Source organism: Aythya marila (genome assembly GCF_965140915.1).
Source record: "Aythya marila genome assembly, chromosome: 1".
Classification (NCBI taxonomy): domain Eukaryota; kingdom Metazoa; phylum Chordata; class Aves; order Anseriformes; family Anatidae; genus Aythya; species Aythya marila.
In genome coordinates this window covers 18,869,155-18,884,913 of record NC_139042.1, presented here as the reverse complement: position 1 = coordinate 18,884,913, position 15,759 = coordinate 18,869,155, and the positions used below count along the sequence as shown (strand labels likewise).

At 39.3% G+C, this 15,759-nt stretch overlaps 1 protein-coding gene across 1 annotated transcript in view; it reads left to right on the top strand.

Annotated features, from left to right (window-relative positions):
• XPO4 (exportin 4) overlaps positions 1-10,434 on the top strand; it is a 77,985-nt gene extending 67,551 nt beyond the window's left edge. Inside the window, exons 19-23 of the mRNA XM_082751823.1 lie at positions 377-495; positions 1,435-1,565; positions 2,335-2,452; positions 3,720-3,812; positions 4,893-10,434. Of these exons, the coding sequence (XP_082607949.1) occupies positions 377-495; positions 1,435-1,565; positions 2,335-2,452; positions 3,720-3,812; positions 4,893-5,090 (659 nt within the window). The 3' untranslated portion in view covers positions 5,091-10,434. The remainder of the gene's footprint in view (positions 1-376; positions 496-1,434; positions 1,566-2,334; positions 2,453-3,719; positions 3,813-4,892) is intronic.
• The last annotated feature ends 5,325 nt before the right edge of the window (positions 10,435-15,759 follow it).

Genomic DNA, 15,759 nt, shown 5'->3' with positions numbered 1-15,759 from the left:
AAAATATAGAAATGCTATAATTTGCTCACTGTCTATTTGTGCAAGCATGAGGCAGATACCACTAGAAACAAGTGTAAGAGAGTTTCCTTCCATTCTGTAATGGAAGGGAGCTCTCAAAGTATCTGAAGTGTTCTGGTTAGTATGCCATCTGGTACATGTGATTATGAAACGCTTAGTCCTAATGAATATAAATATAGAGTGATGTGGCAGTCTCTACTCACTTAAGTTTCTATTTTAATACAGTGCCTCATGTTTTCGTTTGGGAAGAGTGTGATAGTCCTATCATTAAAAATGTCTTAATCAAAGAAATGTGACTCTTCAATATATTTGATCCTCTTCTTATAAAAAATATTTTTTTTTTTTACCTTTTCTACAGATGAAGTATTTAGAGGACATGAGCCTGGACAAGCCACAAATAGATCTGTATCGGCAGCAGATGTTGTCTTATATGGGGTTAATCTAGTTCTGCCTCTAATGTCCCAGGATCTGCTGAAGGTAAGTATATTTTCACATGTAACTGCTCAAATATGAAAGGTTTATAGTAATGAATTCCCGGAAATGGGTTCTAAATTGCACTTCACCTCCACGAGTTAGATTTTGTAGGCTTTTAAAAAAGTAAATAGCTTCTCTAGTTATAGATACCATTAGAAAATAAGTATTTTAACCTGTAGAAATGCATGTTTGAAAGGCCTAAACAAATATTTTTTCCCTCTAAAAGCAAGTCTGTGCGGATTAACAATTAGCCAACCCTGAAACATGGCCTGTGGAATCCTTTTTGTGATAGTGTCAGAAATGTGACAGGAAGCATCAGCAGTGATATTAGTCAAAACAAAACAAAATCTGGGAGCAAATTGCAACTCTAATTATTTTTGCGATGCTTTCATGTCATAGACAGCAGGTTGTCAGTAGAGCAGTAAAATCTGAAACAACCAAATGGCAGTATTTCATTGAGTTACACTGTGCTAATATTTACTTTGAGTCAGGGGAACAATTCGGAAGGGTACCTCAGTTGTCCCCTCTTAATAGGCTTTGGTTCTCACCTGGTAGCACCCACTGAGCTTGGGAGCTACATCCATTTTAGATGAAACCAAGTCAGGATGTGCCCTAGGAGCACCCCTCTTGTACTCCAAATGCTAATGAGGCTTTTATTCCAAAGGACTAGACTTGCTCTTGTGTGAAGTAAAACTCCATGATTTTGTATGGAGTAGATACTGGACACCTGCCATCAATTTAAACATCTCTGCTTTAGTGGGCTGCTTTTATTGCACCATGCTTTTTGCTGATATGGCTGTAGCCACTGGTGACTGAGGTTGTTGCCTAGAATTTTCTGTTCTTCTTCAGTGGAAAGCATCAGATCTGTCTCTTCATACAGGTGGAAATAACATCAGGATAGAGCTATGTGGTTCTAAAATGACCTTGTTTTTCTTTTGACAGTTTCCATCCCTGTGTAATCAATATTACAAATTAATCACTTTCATCTGTGAGATATTCCCTGAGAAAATTCCACAACTTCCAGAGGACCTCTTTAAGAGCCTGATGTACTCACTGGAGTTAGGGATGTCATCGTATCCTTTACAGAGTTTTGAGAGTGTTTAAAAATCTTAGTTTATTTTATAAAGACATGTTAAGCCTTGATTCTTTTTCTTTGCATTTTTTCCTTCCCTATCAATCTTTGTATCTATAGGTACATGTCCATAATCAACTCTTCCTCTCTGCTCTTTGCCAACTGAGAGTTTCACTGTAGTGTCTATCGAGATTCCAGTGCTAGCTGAATTTCCTCTGACTTGTTGCTTGAATGCAGTGTTTAAGTGGTTTAGCGTGTAAGTTTTTTCTGGCACCCATTCCTGCCTCCTCCATTACTTCACTTCAGAGTGTGTAACTTCATAAGCCTTCAGCTGGTATCCCAAAGCCATTCCTGAATTAGTTTCTCAGCTGGTAATACAAAACACTGCTGCTGTTCTATTGGGCTGGCTCCAGAGCATTTCCTGTCACGTTGCCAATGGGCTCTCCCTCTTCTAATGGGAGTACCATTTTCACTAATCTGTGGCACGTGTCAGAAACAGATGAGCTTGACCATAAGGGCCTCTTTCTGAAAATGTTATGTCAGAGAGGGTTATGTTACTTTAGGGTATGTAGCTAATAAAAGAAAGCAACAAAGTTGCTGTTCTTTTCCCGCTTTATTTTATTTTTTTAAATTTATTTTATTAACAGCTTTATAGTGAAGTAACATCTTGAAATATAGAAGCATTTAAAGTATTTTGTAGTGATGCCATTGGGAAGTTTTGCCACAATTTCATTGAAATTTGACATTGATTCTTTAATGCCTGTTACCAGAATGAGTTCTGAGGTTTGCCAGCTCTGTCTGGAGGCTGTAACACCATTAGCAGAACAGTGTGCAAAAGCACAAGAAACAGATTCAGCTCTCTTTCTAGCAACAAGGCACTTTCTTAAGGTAAGACAACTGTGTTCTGGGTTATGTTTTGTTTTGGTTTTGCATACAGGTGGTGTCAAGAGACCAAATAGTGATAATATCTGATTAGATTAATGAGCATCACACACAAAGAAACAACCTCTTACCTAAAGAACTGGCACTGGAAGAAGAACATGGAGGACCAGAGACATTGGACTATGTTGCAAAGGATAGAGGTGTAGAGGAGAAAATGACTTTTCACCATTCAGCAAAAAATCTGAGCACCTCAGAATGCAATTTATTTTTATTTATGCTCTGTACTTGAGTTTTAGAATGACTCTGACAGTTTCACCACTTAAATTTACTGTGAAAGCTGTCAAATAAAAAGCTGCCAAATAAAAGGCTAGGTAGAGTACTAAAACAAGAGGCAGAAGAGCGAGCATAATTGGGTATACTATAAAGAAAGGAAAATGCTGCCATTTATTCAATTTATCCAATAAATTAAGCTTTTTTTTTCTTAATCCACTGTCATACTTGTCAGTTTCCTTTAAGAACCATCCCCTCTGTCTCATTAAATTTCCAATTAATCTAATAGCAGCCAGCATCTTGCTAATTGCTAATGGGGACAAGAAGTAATTGGGGAACTTGTATACTTGTCTCTCCTGATTGCAGTAAATACTTCAGTTTTGCTTAAGACATATTTTCTTACTGAACTGACATTCAGACTTTGAGGACTTCTTATTAAGAGCTCACATCAGTGAAGCTAAGAGAATAAGAAACACCTTAAATAATTTTATTTGTCTCTTTATTTCTTCTAGCTTAACATAGTCTTCTGCCTTTTTCTCAAATTTTCACTATTTTAGTGAAGTTTTAAAATCATTCTTATTTTCTATTCCCTGTTTGACTTTCTGTGAACTGTAGGAGGTTCCAAAACTTAAGGAACAAACTCCTGGTTTTACTGGAAGAGCAAAAGCTTTTCTTCATTCTTTCTCTGAGTTATTTGCAGCTTTTGTTGAAAAATACAAGAGATGTTGCTTCTCTTTGAAGACCACATATAAATCAACAATAGGTTTCAGTGCTTTGAGGCATGAATTAGTGCCAGTAAGCCAAAGCTCAACTTCTAAAATAATTTAGTTTACAGTTACTGATGCCTAAATTTAAAAAAGAAGGAAGCAAACCAAAATCTTGGATGTTTGTGAATACACATTCATTATTATTGGAAGTGAAGATATGAGGTTCAACAGCAGGTGTTTATAAAGCAGGAAGTTAAGTTTACACTTCTGAAACAGCTTTTGGTTTGTGATTTCAGATGGTCTTTGATATGCTGGTACTTCAGAAGCACAATACAGAAATGACAACTGCAGCAGGTGAAGCATTCTACACATTAGTGTGCTTGCATCAGGTATGACATTTAAACACTTAAGAACCCTGAACATTACTCACTTTTTGATGGAGAATGGTTAATTACTGTGCATTTGCCAAATTGTAGAATCATTCAGGTTGGAAGGGACCCTCAGGAGATCTGTAGTCCAACTTCTTGCTCAAAGTGGGGTCAATGCTGAATTCAGATTGGTTTGCTCAGGGATTTTCCCAGCTGTGTCTTCAAAACCTCCAAAATGATCATAGGATCACAGAATCACAAAGGTTGGAAAAGCCCTCCAAGATCATCTGGTCCAACCACCCCCCTACCACCAATGTCACCCACTAAACCATGTCCCTAAGCACCACGTCCAACCGTTCGTTGAACACCCCCGGGATGGTGACAGATTCTCATCCCCTGCTGCTCCAGCCTCCATAGTCTCTGTTAAGTCTTCTTTAGGAGCTGTGTGTAGCTACCTGTTCCCTGCAGCAGTGGAGGAGCCTGTTACTCTGAACAGCAATCATTTTACTGTTCTCAAAACCCTCAACCAAACTTTTACTCTCTTTCTAGTTGCTTAACATGTTTGTTTGTTTTCTATTGCTGTCTGAGTAAGCATAAGTGGGAAACTCTTAGAAAGGAATCTAAGCCATCTGTCCTAAGGAAGGGAAGGGAATCTAGAAAAAAGGAAAACTGTGGGAGGAAAGGGTTGGTATGGCACACTGAGCATGGGGCAGGTGTGAAGGAAGATAAGTGCCATTTATGTGAATGAGCATATGCTAAAAGGCAGGAAGGACTTTGAAGGGAATGCTTAAGGTTTTCTTACTTTGCACTTCAGAGGACTGTGGCCAAGCTCAGAAGACTTAAAACCTGGTCTAGTTGAAAGACTTATCTGTTTTGGAGAAGGTGAAAGGCTGCAAGTCCGTAGTTGCTTCTAGTGTGCTAGTTGGTGAAACTGAATAATAGGTGGAGAGGTACTGAGAGTTTTCTGTCACAGCTTTTCAGCTTTTAATTCTGGATCTTGTCCTGATGAGAGAAGCTGTATATATTGTGCTTTTTTTGCCTTTTTTTTTTTTTTTTTTTTTTTTTTTTTTTAAGTTAATAGGTCTTGTGTTTATTTAACAGGCTGAATATTCAGAGCTAGTTGAAACATTGCTATCAACTCAACAAGATCCGGTAATTTACCAGCGATTAGCAGATGCCTTCAACAAGCTTACTGCAAGCAGCACTCCTCCTACACTGGACCGTAAGCAGAAGATGGCCTTCTTAAAGAGTTTAGAAGAATTTATGGCAAATGTTGGTGGACTTCTCTGTGTAAAATAAACAACAAAACTCTATGCCTAATTTAGACCCTTTCTGCAAAATGCACTGAGAAATGCTGAATGCTGACTAAATCTTGTACCTGTCTCTGGGTTCTTTGCAGCCATCTCAGATTCTAGAGAGCCTGGAAGTTAGAACATAACACAGTGGAATAGGAGAGGTCAACTTTGAATCAGCTTCTGCTATTATGTGTTAGCTGCAATCTGTCATCCTTGTGTGTGGGAGAGAATGAACAGAAAATTTGAATTGAAATTTTTTCCATATATGTGCAAACAGATATGGGCACAATGAAAAATAAATTCAGTGCCTTTTCCCCCCCACTGGTTTAAAATGAGTGGCCAGATAAACGTGCAGATTTTTTTTCTACCCAGAATCATGTTAGAGTTTTATGCAGATGCATAAAAAGCTCTGAACAGTTTCGCTGATTTTAAGCTTTATTTTTTCCTCTCTAAAGTTTGAGTTTTGTGTTCCAATGGGGAAAAAAATAACCAAATGGTATTTTAACTCGTGTTTAGTTTTGTTTTTCTATATCAACCTGACATTGCGTGTTTTTGTAATGCAGGTTTTTACATTACGTTCTGCTGCCTAAAGTTCAGAAGAAAGAAGGTGTATATTTTTGTTCCCCTAGAAGCGAACTTTAGGAACTGTAGCCATTTCATTGCCTTAATTTAAAAGAGAAAAAAAGAAGTTCATATACTTAAGAAATTTAAGGCAAGTTTTGACTCGTCAGCGTTGGTTTAGGATGTTGGCATTAAGCTGCTGTGTGCCTGTTGCAGCCCTTCCTGTTGACACGTGTCATTTTGGAATCGAGTGTCTAACGCAAGGTTCACGTGTAGTTTTACTTTCAGTATCTGTTTTGAATCATATCCAGGTTGCACGCAACTGCAATGTATTTCTACACTGAACTGTTTGCTTAAGCAATAACAACTCAAAAGGTGTAAATTCCTGACTTGCAATCATTTTAAAGTTGGGGCATTAGCTAAAACAATTATGCCAGAACAGGGGCATCAAACCCTTTCACTCAAGGGCCACGCTTACTTGACTCCAATTGAGAAAGGTAATTGGGATGTGTAGTGCTATGGGGAGGGTTGTTTTTTTTGCTGAATCTAGCTCCACTTCTGCAGAGCCATCCCAGCTGCTCTGCTCTTGCTCATCCTTTTTATATCAGCACTTTAGCTATTACAACAGCAAAGAACAGTGCCCTGAGTATAGTGGACCAACAAGGGAGAGTAGCACACGAACACAAAAGCAAGGCCTATTTCATCTCCCGTCGTGCACCAGAGGGAACTGAAGCAAACGCAAATGTTGCATGTCTACTAAAACATCTGTTGTGGAAATACATGGAGGCAGAAGTTGGCCCTTTTGTTGAAGACCTCTGTTAGATTATGCTGTTGAATGTTTCCCATGTGTTTTTTAAAGTTATATAAAATGTACAGTATACACCTTTACGTGGCTCTGTATAGCATCATGTTTGCAACTCTGTGCCATTCTGCAGCTGTTCATCTCAGAATTAGTCACAATAGCCAGAATTTTAAAAAGACAGATCTGTAATACTGTGCTATAAGTGACCTAAGTTTTTTTTATTTCTCAGTTAAACCCATACCTCTCTGAAGCATGGATCCACAAGGCTAAAAAAGCCACCTCTTCATTATACTTCTCTCTTAATTTATGTGAATGAGCAGATTTACACATTAAAAAGTGACTACAAAACTTGTTAGGTAATGTACCTTCCCAACTAGTATTTTATTTCTAAGGTAATTCACATCGTTTTTTAGAACAGGAGTATTGCACTCTTTTTTAAATATTTTTTTTCCTGAATCTCTAGTGCATTTCTTCAAAAAATCTCTTGCCTGTGCACTTGCAGAAATGATAACGGTCCCAGCAGATCGATCTCTTTTAACATGTGTAGATCTTTGCTATTTTTCCGAAACTGCTTCTGGGCTCGTACATTACATTGGGCAGCAGTTGTGAAACTTTTGTTTGTTTTGTGGTTTGTGTTGTTATTTTTAAATGAAGGGCAGTAAAGCCTGGGAACAGAAGTGGCTGTAAGAGCTGCTGGTTGGTCATGGTGTAGACTGTATCTAGCCCAGAGTCTTCAAAGAGATCATGACAAATACCTTCAACTTCTTTGGATCTGACTGAATAACTTGTAAGTCCAGTCACCACTTTCTCTACCACTAGCTCTGCCACTATCACTTTTTTCGTCCTAAAGCTGGCTCAGTATTTTAAATACTTATGAAATTTAAAATTTTGCAATTCTCTTGAGGATTGTAACTGGTAAGTGGGAGTACAAATTGAGATGGTATTCAGAACCAAGCGATGTGCATACCCATTACTCCTCTAATCAGGCCCATTGCAGTGTACCAAGCACTGACACACTGCATGTTTTGTCCATCAAAACTTGTTAAAGTGTGAATGTTACCTTCAAAGACAAGTTTTGAAGATTGTTTAAAACTTCCTTTTGCCCTTCAATTTAAAATCAATGCTATTTTAATGGGAAACTGTCCTAGTAGGGGGGTTGTATAATTTTTCTGCTTAATGCTGTGCTAAACAACATTCTTTCTTGGTTTTAATTCCTTTCTTCTGTTCTCGTGTGTTCAACGTGGATCTTTCCTTGCCATTTTATGTTTCTTTCACAGCAAATGCAAAGATGTCTCTACTTGGTGACATCCAAGAAATTGTTGAAAAGATTCCTAGGAATAAGTTTTCCTAATTCATACTCCTGCTGGCTAGGTGGCTGCTTCTACCTAATCTTTTGGTTTATATATCCCTTCCAAATCCAAAACAAACCTCTATTGATCTTCTACATGTTCAGTTGCTGTAAACCTAGATGGAAAAACTCATTCAAGTCCACAGGAAAGGCACAGACCATTTTCAGTAGACCCCGAGAGCTGACTTCAAATAATTGTTCTGAAATGTTGGTAGCATCACTGCATTGATTTTTCCATTCACTGTGCAAAGTGAATAATGGTTTCAAAAAGGCACCTGTTTCTTGAAAGGAAAGAAAAAGCAATTTGAAGGGAATTATAAATGCTGCATGATGGAATTGTAACAAATATTATTTATCTAGCCACAACGTTCTTTTTGCTAAAGCAAATCGTTGCTCCAGTGTTTTCATTCCGACAGTAGAAAGCAAGTAGCTTCTTTCCCATTTCTCCAGCCCCTTCCCCCACCATCAGAACTGTTTCCAATGCTGGTGTAATAATTTTCTGTTGTTCAGCCTTTAAATTTAGTTGCTGGCTAGCATGACCATTCAGTTGGTTCATGAAATTCAAGACTTCGAAAGCACAGATACACGTGGGCAGGGAGAAGTGGACTGCATTAACCTTCCACTTTCACGTGCGTTATGCCTTAACTACCTTCGCTGAGTTACCACATGGATCTGCCACATCTTAGTGCCCAGAAGTTTGCGTTTCACTGTTCAGTGATAAAGGGCTCACTGTTTTCCTCAGGAACGAGAAACTTGTTTTCTCAGCATGTCCAAATCCTGCAAGTTGAAAGAGAGGGGTTTGAATCGCAGTCACCTCGTGGTTAGTGCGTAGCACTTGCTGAAGCCCCGGTGTTTACTTGGGTAGATCCCTTCGTATTTAAGCCATGTAGTTCTAGAAAATAAGCTTGCTCAGAACAGTCAGTTGTCCGTTTAAAATGTAATCCTTTAGGAGGTGATGTAAATTCTAATTTGTGACCTGTAAAAACTATTCAGAGACACAAGTGCAGCATTTCTTTTATAAAACACTTCAAGTAATTTCAGTTGAATAATTACATGAGAAGGGGTGTTCTTTATGGAAGTAGCTTGATGAATATAAGCGCAGGAGTAGGAGCCAGGCTCCTCTAATTTTGTATCAGTTTTTCCACTGGGTCCTCCGTGGTCCTTGGCAAGTCGCTGAATCCATGTCTTTGTAAAAATAGTGATGATACTTACCTACCTCACAGGGATGTTGTGAGGATTAGCTTATGCCTATAAAATGCATTGAGGATCTGAAATGCTCTGTAAATATTAAATATTTTACTGTTAGTTTTGTGAGGTGTAAGATTTACTGTGATGAAAACAGAAGATTGATAATTATAAAATGGGAGAGGCAGTGGCAGGCCGGTATTCCACGAGACTGGGAATTACGGCGGTGCAGAAATGTTCGCTGTGTGCTGCAGCTGCTTCAGTTACAGCCAGTTAAAGTGGTGGTTTCTTCTTCAATGAGACGTGATTCCCCACCATGGTGCCTCAGTTGTGGTCTAAATAGAAAGAGGACAGGCGTTAGGTATTCAGGCTTCGGTGCCTCTACTTGTGACAAGTGCTGCTTGTGGTGGTAGGTTTTTTGTTTGTTTTTTTTGCCTTTTTTTCTTTTCTTTTAGGTTTTTCTGCAATGAACAAACACCTCTCATTTCTCCCATGCCTCTGCTAGTCACTCAAGTTCTGCTCAATACAACTAAAGCCTAGTGGCATCAATGGAGATGTAAACAGCCAGGCCCCCCAAAACCTTTACATTTGTTTTTAGTCCTCCTTGTGGTAAATGAGATTAATGCTTCCTAGCACTAATCATGAAGCAAACTCTGATTTGATCTAGAGCCTTAAGCTCTCACCTGTCTTAAAAATAAATGTAGAGGGAAAAAAATAAAATATGAGATTGATTGGTGCCCTAGGAACTGAGAAACAAGGTGTTTCTGGCCTTCTGTTCTCCTCAGTGAGTTAAAGCAGGTTCTGCTTTTCTGTTTCTTCCCTTTCCCTGTCCTGTCATCCATGCCCTTCTAGGCCATTCTTATAAAACATTGGGAAAACCCTTCCCACTTCAAATGAAAGATACCACCCATGCCATTTATGTTCCTGTCTATTACAGCTTGATACTTGAAATTGATTTTAAGAAGCAAACAGACTTTCTAATAGCATTCCTCAGCACACTTCAGTCTCCCCTTGAGCTACCCTAGATTTTATAATTAGGAAAAATAAGATTCTCCTCCTTTCCTTGTTCCCTTTGTGCAAAATGAGGAACCTCCATGCAGTGAACATGCAGCTTTAAGGCAATAAATGCTAGTACTGCTGTCAGTCAAACGTGTAAATATTTTAAATGTATAATTCAGTACTATGTTGAGTTTATATATTAAAAAAAAAAAAAAGCAGGGATTGAAGTGCTAGTTAATTTCAAGTATTGTTTTACCTGTACAGTTGAAGATATGAAGTTGCATAGAAATATTTCACAGTTTATTGCAATAAAACTTGGGAAGTGGCTCTGTAATCAAGCCTTATCACAACTGAATTTTCAATTTTGAAATGAACACTTTCTGTATTTTTAAGATCCATAAGCAGGAGGAGGATAAAATTGTTTTCCACTAAAGACTTTTATTTTGGTTTGGCCATGTGTGATTTGTGTGTATTCTTGTTTATATTTTTCTAAAATCCCACCTGTGATGAGTCCCTGAAATAGCATTTGTTACGCCTCCTCATGGTGGGAACAAACCCAGGAACGTTATGAAGACTCAGGCTAACGATTGTGCTCTCTGGATGTGTGAATTAACAGTAATTTGGTTAAAGTTGATGGGGTGACTTTAGATTTATATCAGCATTTAAGGCACAAGTTTGTCCATCAACAGAAAAAATGTGATCAGGTGCATGACAGGAGAATCTCATGTGGGAGCTCCAGTGAGCTACCAGAAATGGCTGTGAATATATAAGCAAATTACTCTCATTTCCATCCCCCCAAAAATAAAAACTAAATCTGATGGTGACTTTTCAGGTCACTGTTATTGCGTGTTTGTGCCCCCAGAAACAATACTGATCTTGATATTGGTCTTGAATACTGGTCTTGAATTCTGTGTGCAGATTTAATGTAAACAGTCCATGATTAGCGGGCACAGAAATGTTCTCCAAGCTTGAAATTGGGTCTCGTGTAAATTACATCCAGTAGTATCTCACTTGATGTATTTTGGGAAAGTTTGGTGAAAGGCAGCAGTTCCTAATGTGCTATAATGTAATTGCATCTGGAAGAGCTACAGCTATTTTGTTTTGTTCCCCTCTAACTTTCATTCATTCACAAGTTTAGAAACGAAACAAACAAAACAAAAATCCTGAAAGTAAAACTATGCTACAGCTGTGGTGGTGACAGCTTGCTGTACACCTTGGCTCTGTGTCTCACTAAAATTTTACTGGTTTTGAAAGTAAAATTCATGCAACAAGGTATTTATATTGGCCTGGCTTCGTTCAGTGAATGTTTTTGTGAAGGACGGAAACATCTAAGGTAATTTTGAGCAAATCCCTGAAAACAGCTTGGCAAGATTAAAAACAGCAGCGTATCCAAGAGCCTTGCGTGTAGAAAATTGAAGTACTTTACCTTAAATCTGAGGTCTGGAATAAACTTGAATGACTTGGGTACAAAACCTTTATTCACACTTGTTTCTGTAAGTGTATGCAAAACCCGTTAATTTTGCCTTTAAGAAATTTCCATTTGCTTCAGTTGCATGTGGCGAAGTTGGTGTTTGGGGGTTTTGGCATTTGGGGTTTTTCCTTCACTGATTGCCATTTATTATAAGCAAAAAAAAGTAGGAAACCTCAGTGGTCCAAACGGAGCTTGCCAGATCAGCAAAGGAGGAGGTCTGATGTGAACTGGAAGAGGGCAGGAGGCGAAGAAAGTAAAAAGTTTGCATCCTTGCTGTGGAAAATAAAAATCAAGCTAAACTGTAAGAAGAAAGAAGAAAAAACCGTTCAGAATACAAGCATTAACCTATAATTTGGTAACTGGCCTCATCCTGATGAGGATTAGTAAATGCTGTCAATTCATTAACAGGTTTTTGGGTTTTAAAGAGAGTGCTGTTTTGGAGTTGTATGAAACATGATGCAATCAGCGTGAGGTTCGTTAATTAAATAATAAAATCTTTCCTATGTTGGGAATCATTCCAGGCAAATCGGCTTCTCCAAAAAGCACTGCAGGTACCCACTGTGGCTGATGTGTAACTGCTGTTCTTTCTCCTATCTGAATCTCATGGAACAGCCGTTTTCACCTTAACATCTATCAGATATTACCGAATTTGGGTTTTCAGATCCCGTGTTGTCTTCTGAAGAAGGCAGCAGCTTGGTGTGTGCTGTGCTTCCTTTTTTCTCCCCCCTGGTGTCTGGCCTGCTGTTCACTGCTGTGAAGGAGTGCATTGGATTTGCTTTAACTTATTGCTGTGGGTGCTGCTGTTTGGGTTTGTGGTGTGTTCGAGCCGCTTCCAATCCGTCTCCCTGTGTGCCATTTACCGAATGAAAGTCATCACTAGACTCTAAACGAGTACTGATATGAAAGTTGTATTCATAACTTGGTTTAATAAATTTTCAGGACGTTGGCTTTAATTTTAGTGCTGCACCAGTACTTCTGGCAGGCTTGTGCTTGCTCACCTGATTGCTGTAACTCAGAGCAAGAAAACCAAAACCAAAAGCCCACCGCCACGCTTCGGAGTCCTTAGGAAGATCACTGACGTCCTCTCACAAGACCAACACTGCTTTGGGGAAGGCATGCGTCCTTCTGCCGTTTTAAGGACAGACTGTTCCTACCTACTTTTTGCCTGCTTTTAGGCTGTTATGCACTTTCATGATTTCTTAACAAACTACTGTTAAAAAAATGTACTGTAACATGGATTTTGATAAGCGCACATGTATTTAAACATTTCACTCAGCCTCAGGAAAGCTGGAAAAAAATTAGATACCTGTTTTGTATCTCGGTTAAAATGTTTGTTACCTACATCCTTTAAGATGGCCAGATAATGTCTAGATCCTATGAGCGTGACTGTATTTAAGATACCAGTATGGTCTGTAGAAGGAGGACAGTTTAATTTTAATCTGGGGACTGGGAAAATGGTGTCCTCTTATTTTTCTTAGACATATATATAGTCTGAACTGGAGTTTCAAAAGCAAAAACAGTGATAAACCCCACCTGCTGTTCAGAAAAAAAATAATAATGTTTTCTTTCGTAACACTAGCTTATTTCTGTTTTCTTCTTCTCCTTAAAAAGTGTGTGTGAAATAAGTACAGAGGTATGTGTAGGAAAAACTGTGTAAAACCTGCTGCTGTACATAATGTTTGCTACTTGACTGCGTTTTCTGTTCCACTTTAATTTTACTGGTTTTGCTAAATATATTTTATATATTTTCCTTCCTGCTTCTTGTGATGGCAGAGTGATTACATCTTTGGGGGGGAGGGAAGGCAAAAGCAAACACGAGAAGGCTCTGGCCACGAAATTCCATCAAGTTTGTTAGTACGTATCTTGTGCCTTTATGAAAACTACTTCCTACAGTACTTAAATTCAGAGAGTGACTGAAAGCTTCTATAAGGCTGGCTACCAGCCTGTACTCCTGCATGCCCCACGTGCTGGGGAAGCTGCGATGCACGTGGCTCACCGACCTACCCCACTGGGCCCTAAGGCACCTTTTATCTGCATCTGAACAACTCAGCGTTGAACCAATAAGCTTTTCTTAAACAGACGAGATGTTGCAGGTTGTTCTGTAAGATGAATATTTCTGTTATTTCTCATCCTCAGATGTAGGATTATATTGACGTTCACTAGAAGCAATCCTCCTATGGTTAAGTACTGCATGCTTGGTTGTCTTCCAAATGAAATGTGGTTTGCCATTCCTAAAAATGTCAACGTCTGTGGGAAAAGAGCTATTAAGACTTTCTTTTTTTAGACTTAAATAGTGGCAACAGCAGACTCTACAATTGGAATTTGATAATCTATTTTCATATGAGGTAATGAGATTGAACTAATGTTCTTTCACGTGGCTATAGCTTCTGCTCCAGAAAGACTCAAAGGCATAGACTTTCATCAGTAAAGAAAAAAACGCGGTTGACAATAAAATAAGAAAAACACAAACATGGAAACACAAAAGCCTTTGGAGTAGCGAGTTGCTATTACTTTCCAGGGAGGGACTGTATTTTTGAAAACTGCTTTACGCTCTGTTTCTGAGCTGCTCCAACACAGAGCAGTAGCAATATATTAGTAAGGCAGAAGTGGTCCACATCGTCAGATTGAAGTCGTACAGATGCCCTTGGTGCTGCTGTATTTCAAAGAAAGGCGTGGGTCTGCGGGTGAAAGGCCACAGCGTAGGTAGTTTAACTTGAAGCACCTTCCTGCAAAAAGGAATTAAGAAACAATAAAACCTAGTAATGGTGTTCCCATATTTATGGTTGGTTTGCCCTCACATCCCCAAAGAAGCTGCATTGCAAGATATAACTTACTTTCCTTCATACAGGGTCAGTCCAGCTTCTCCTGCGCTTTCCTGCTAGCACCATCGTGTAAGGGATTTGAGCAGTGCTGAGCTGTGCGTTTGCTGCCAAAGAGTGCCTGGTATCACAACCCAAAAGATGTTGTCCTCCCTGAGCCCCCCCATGTGCCCTTACATGATCTCTGTAACTGTTCTGCACAGAAATATCATTAGGTGCACGGGGGACTGTTGCTCCAGGAAATCTGGACTGATCGTACGTGTCTGCCCAACCTCCTCTGTCCTTTCATCCTTCAGTTTTACTTATCAGCCTTGTGTGTAACTCTTTTTCACATAAAATGCTTTACAAACTTGCATGGAATGGGTAAATGATATTTAAGTGTCATTTTCTAGGACCTGAGCCTGATTTCTTGCTGCATTCAGTAATGTTACACAGATGCACTGTCGCTGTGCAGCAATGCATGGAAGAGTGTTTGTCGTTTTAAATTACCGCAGCGGTGTAATACGGATGGGTATGGGTGCACTCCATGCAGGACAATCGTTTCGTGCTGGAATGGAGACCTTGTTTGGCAAGACCTTTCAAAGCAGACAAGGGGTAATGCACTGAATGACAAGTTCGGGCTTTTTAAAGTTGTCTTTTAAAAAAGAAATGAACAAGCCCACAGTTCCCTACTGCCATGAGAAGTGCTGCTTCTAAATGGAAGATAGTGAGGTAGTAGGTATGGGGACCCAAAGGAAAAAGTCTTTATAGGGCAGTCACAGAGCAACTCTGAAACAAGAACGCTAATGTCATGAAAATGCTTTTAACAAAATAACATGGCAAGACCTGACTTTGTAAAGAACAATGAAGAAAAGAAAAATAGTGGTGAGGAAGTTTTTGTCTTCAGACAGCAAGAAATGAGCAGGAGTACCAGAAAGCACATCATGTCTGCACAGGGTCATAGAGAAGTAACTTTGAATGCCCAAAGGGAATGACGCAATGAATTGATTCAAATGAAGAACATACTTTTAAAACTGCTATCTTATGAAACTCTATCAAACAGCTTAAATTCTGTCTGTGTGCAAGAAAGGGAGCCTTAGAGTAGGATTTCAGCTAACAAGACATGATAAAAGCATCAGGAAACCTGGAAAAATTCAAGTTAATCGATTATTTTGTACCAGCCCTCGCTACGCTCTCTTTGCAGATTATTTATTTATTTATTTATTTTCAGTCAGGTGACTGTAAGTGATCAGCCCTGAAAGCACTATTAGACCGTGTTAAAGCCTCTTGAACCACCGAGGGGGTTGAAATGCCTGGGGAACGACGGCAAAGAGCCGCGGGGCGGTGTCTGGGGACAGGCGTGGGTGCTGTAACCCTAAAAAACGTTTTTTAGGGTGTTTTTTTTTTTAGGGTTTTTAACGAGCAGCGCCGGTGACGGTTGGGAGCCCTCAGAAAGAGCGGGAAGCGGCGGGGGGAGGGGCCCGGCAGCGCTGCGCGCGACGCTGGGGC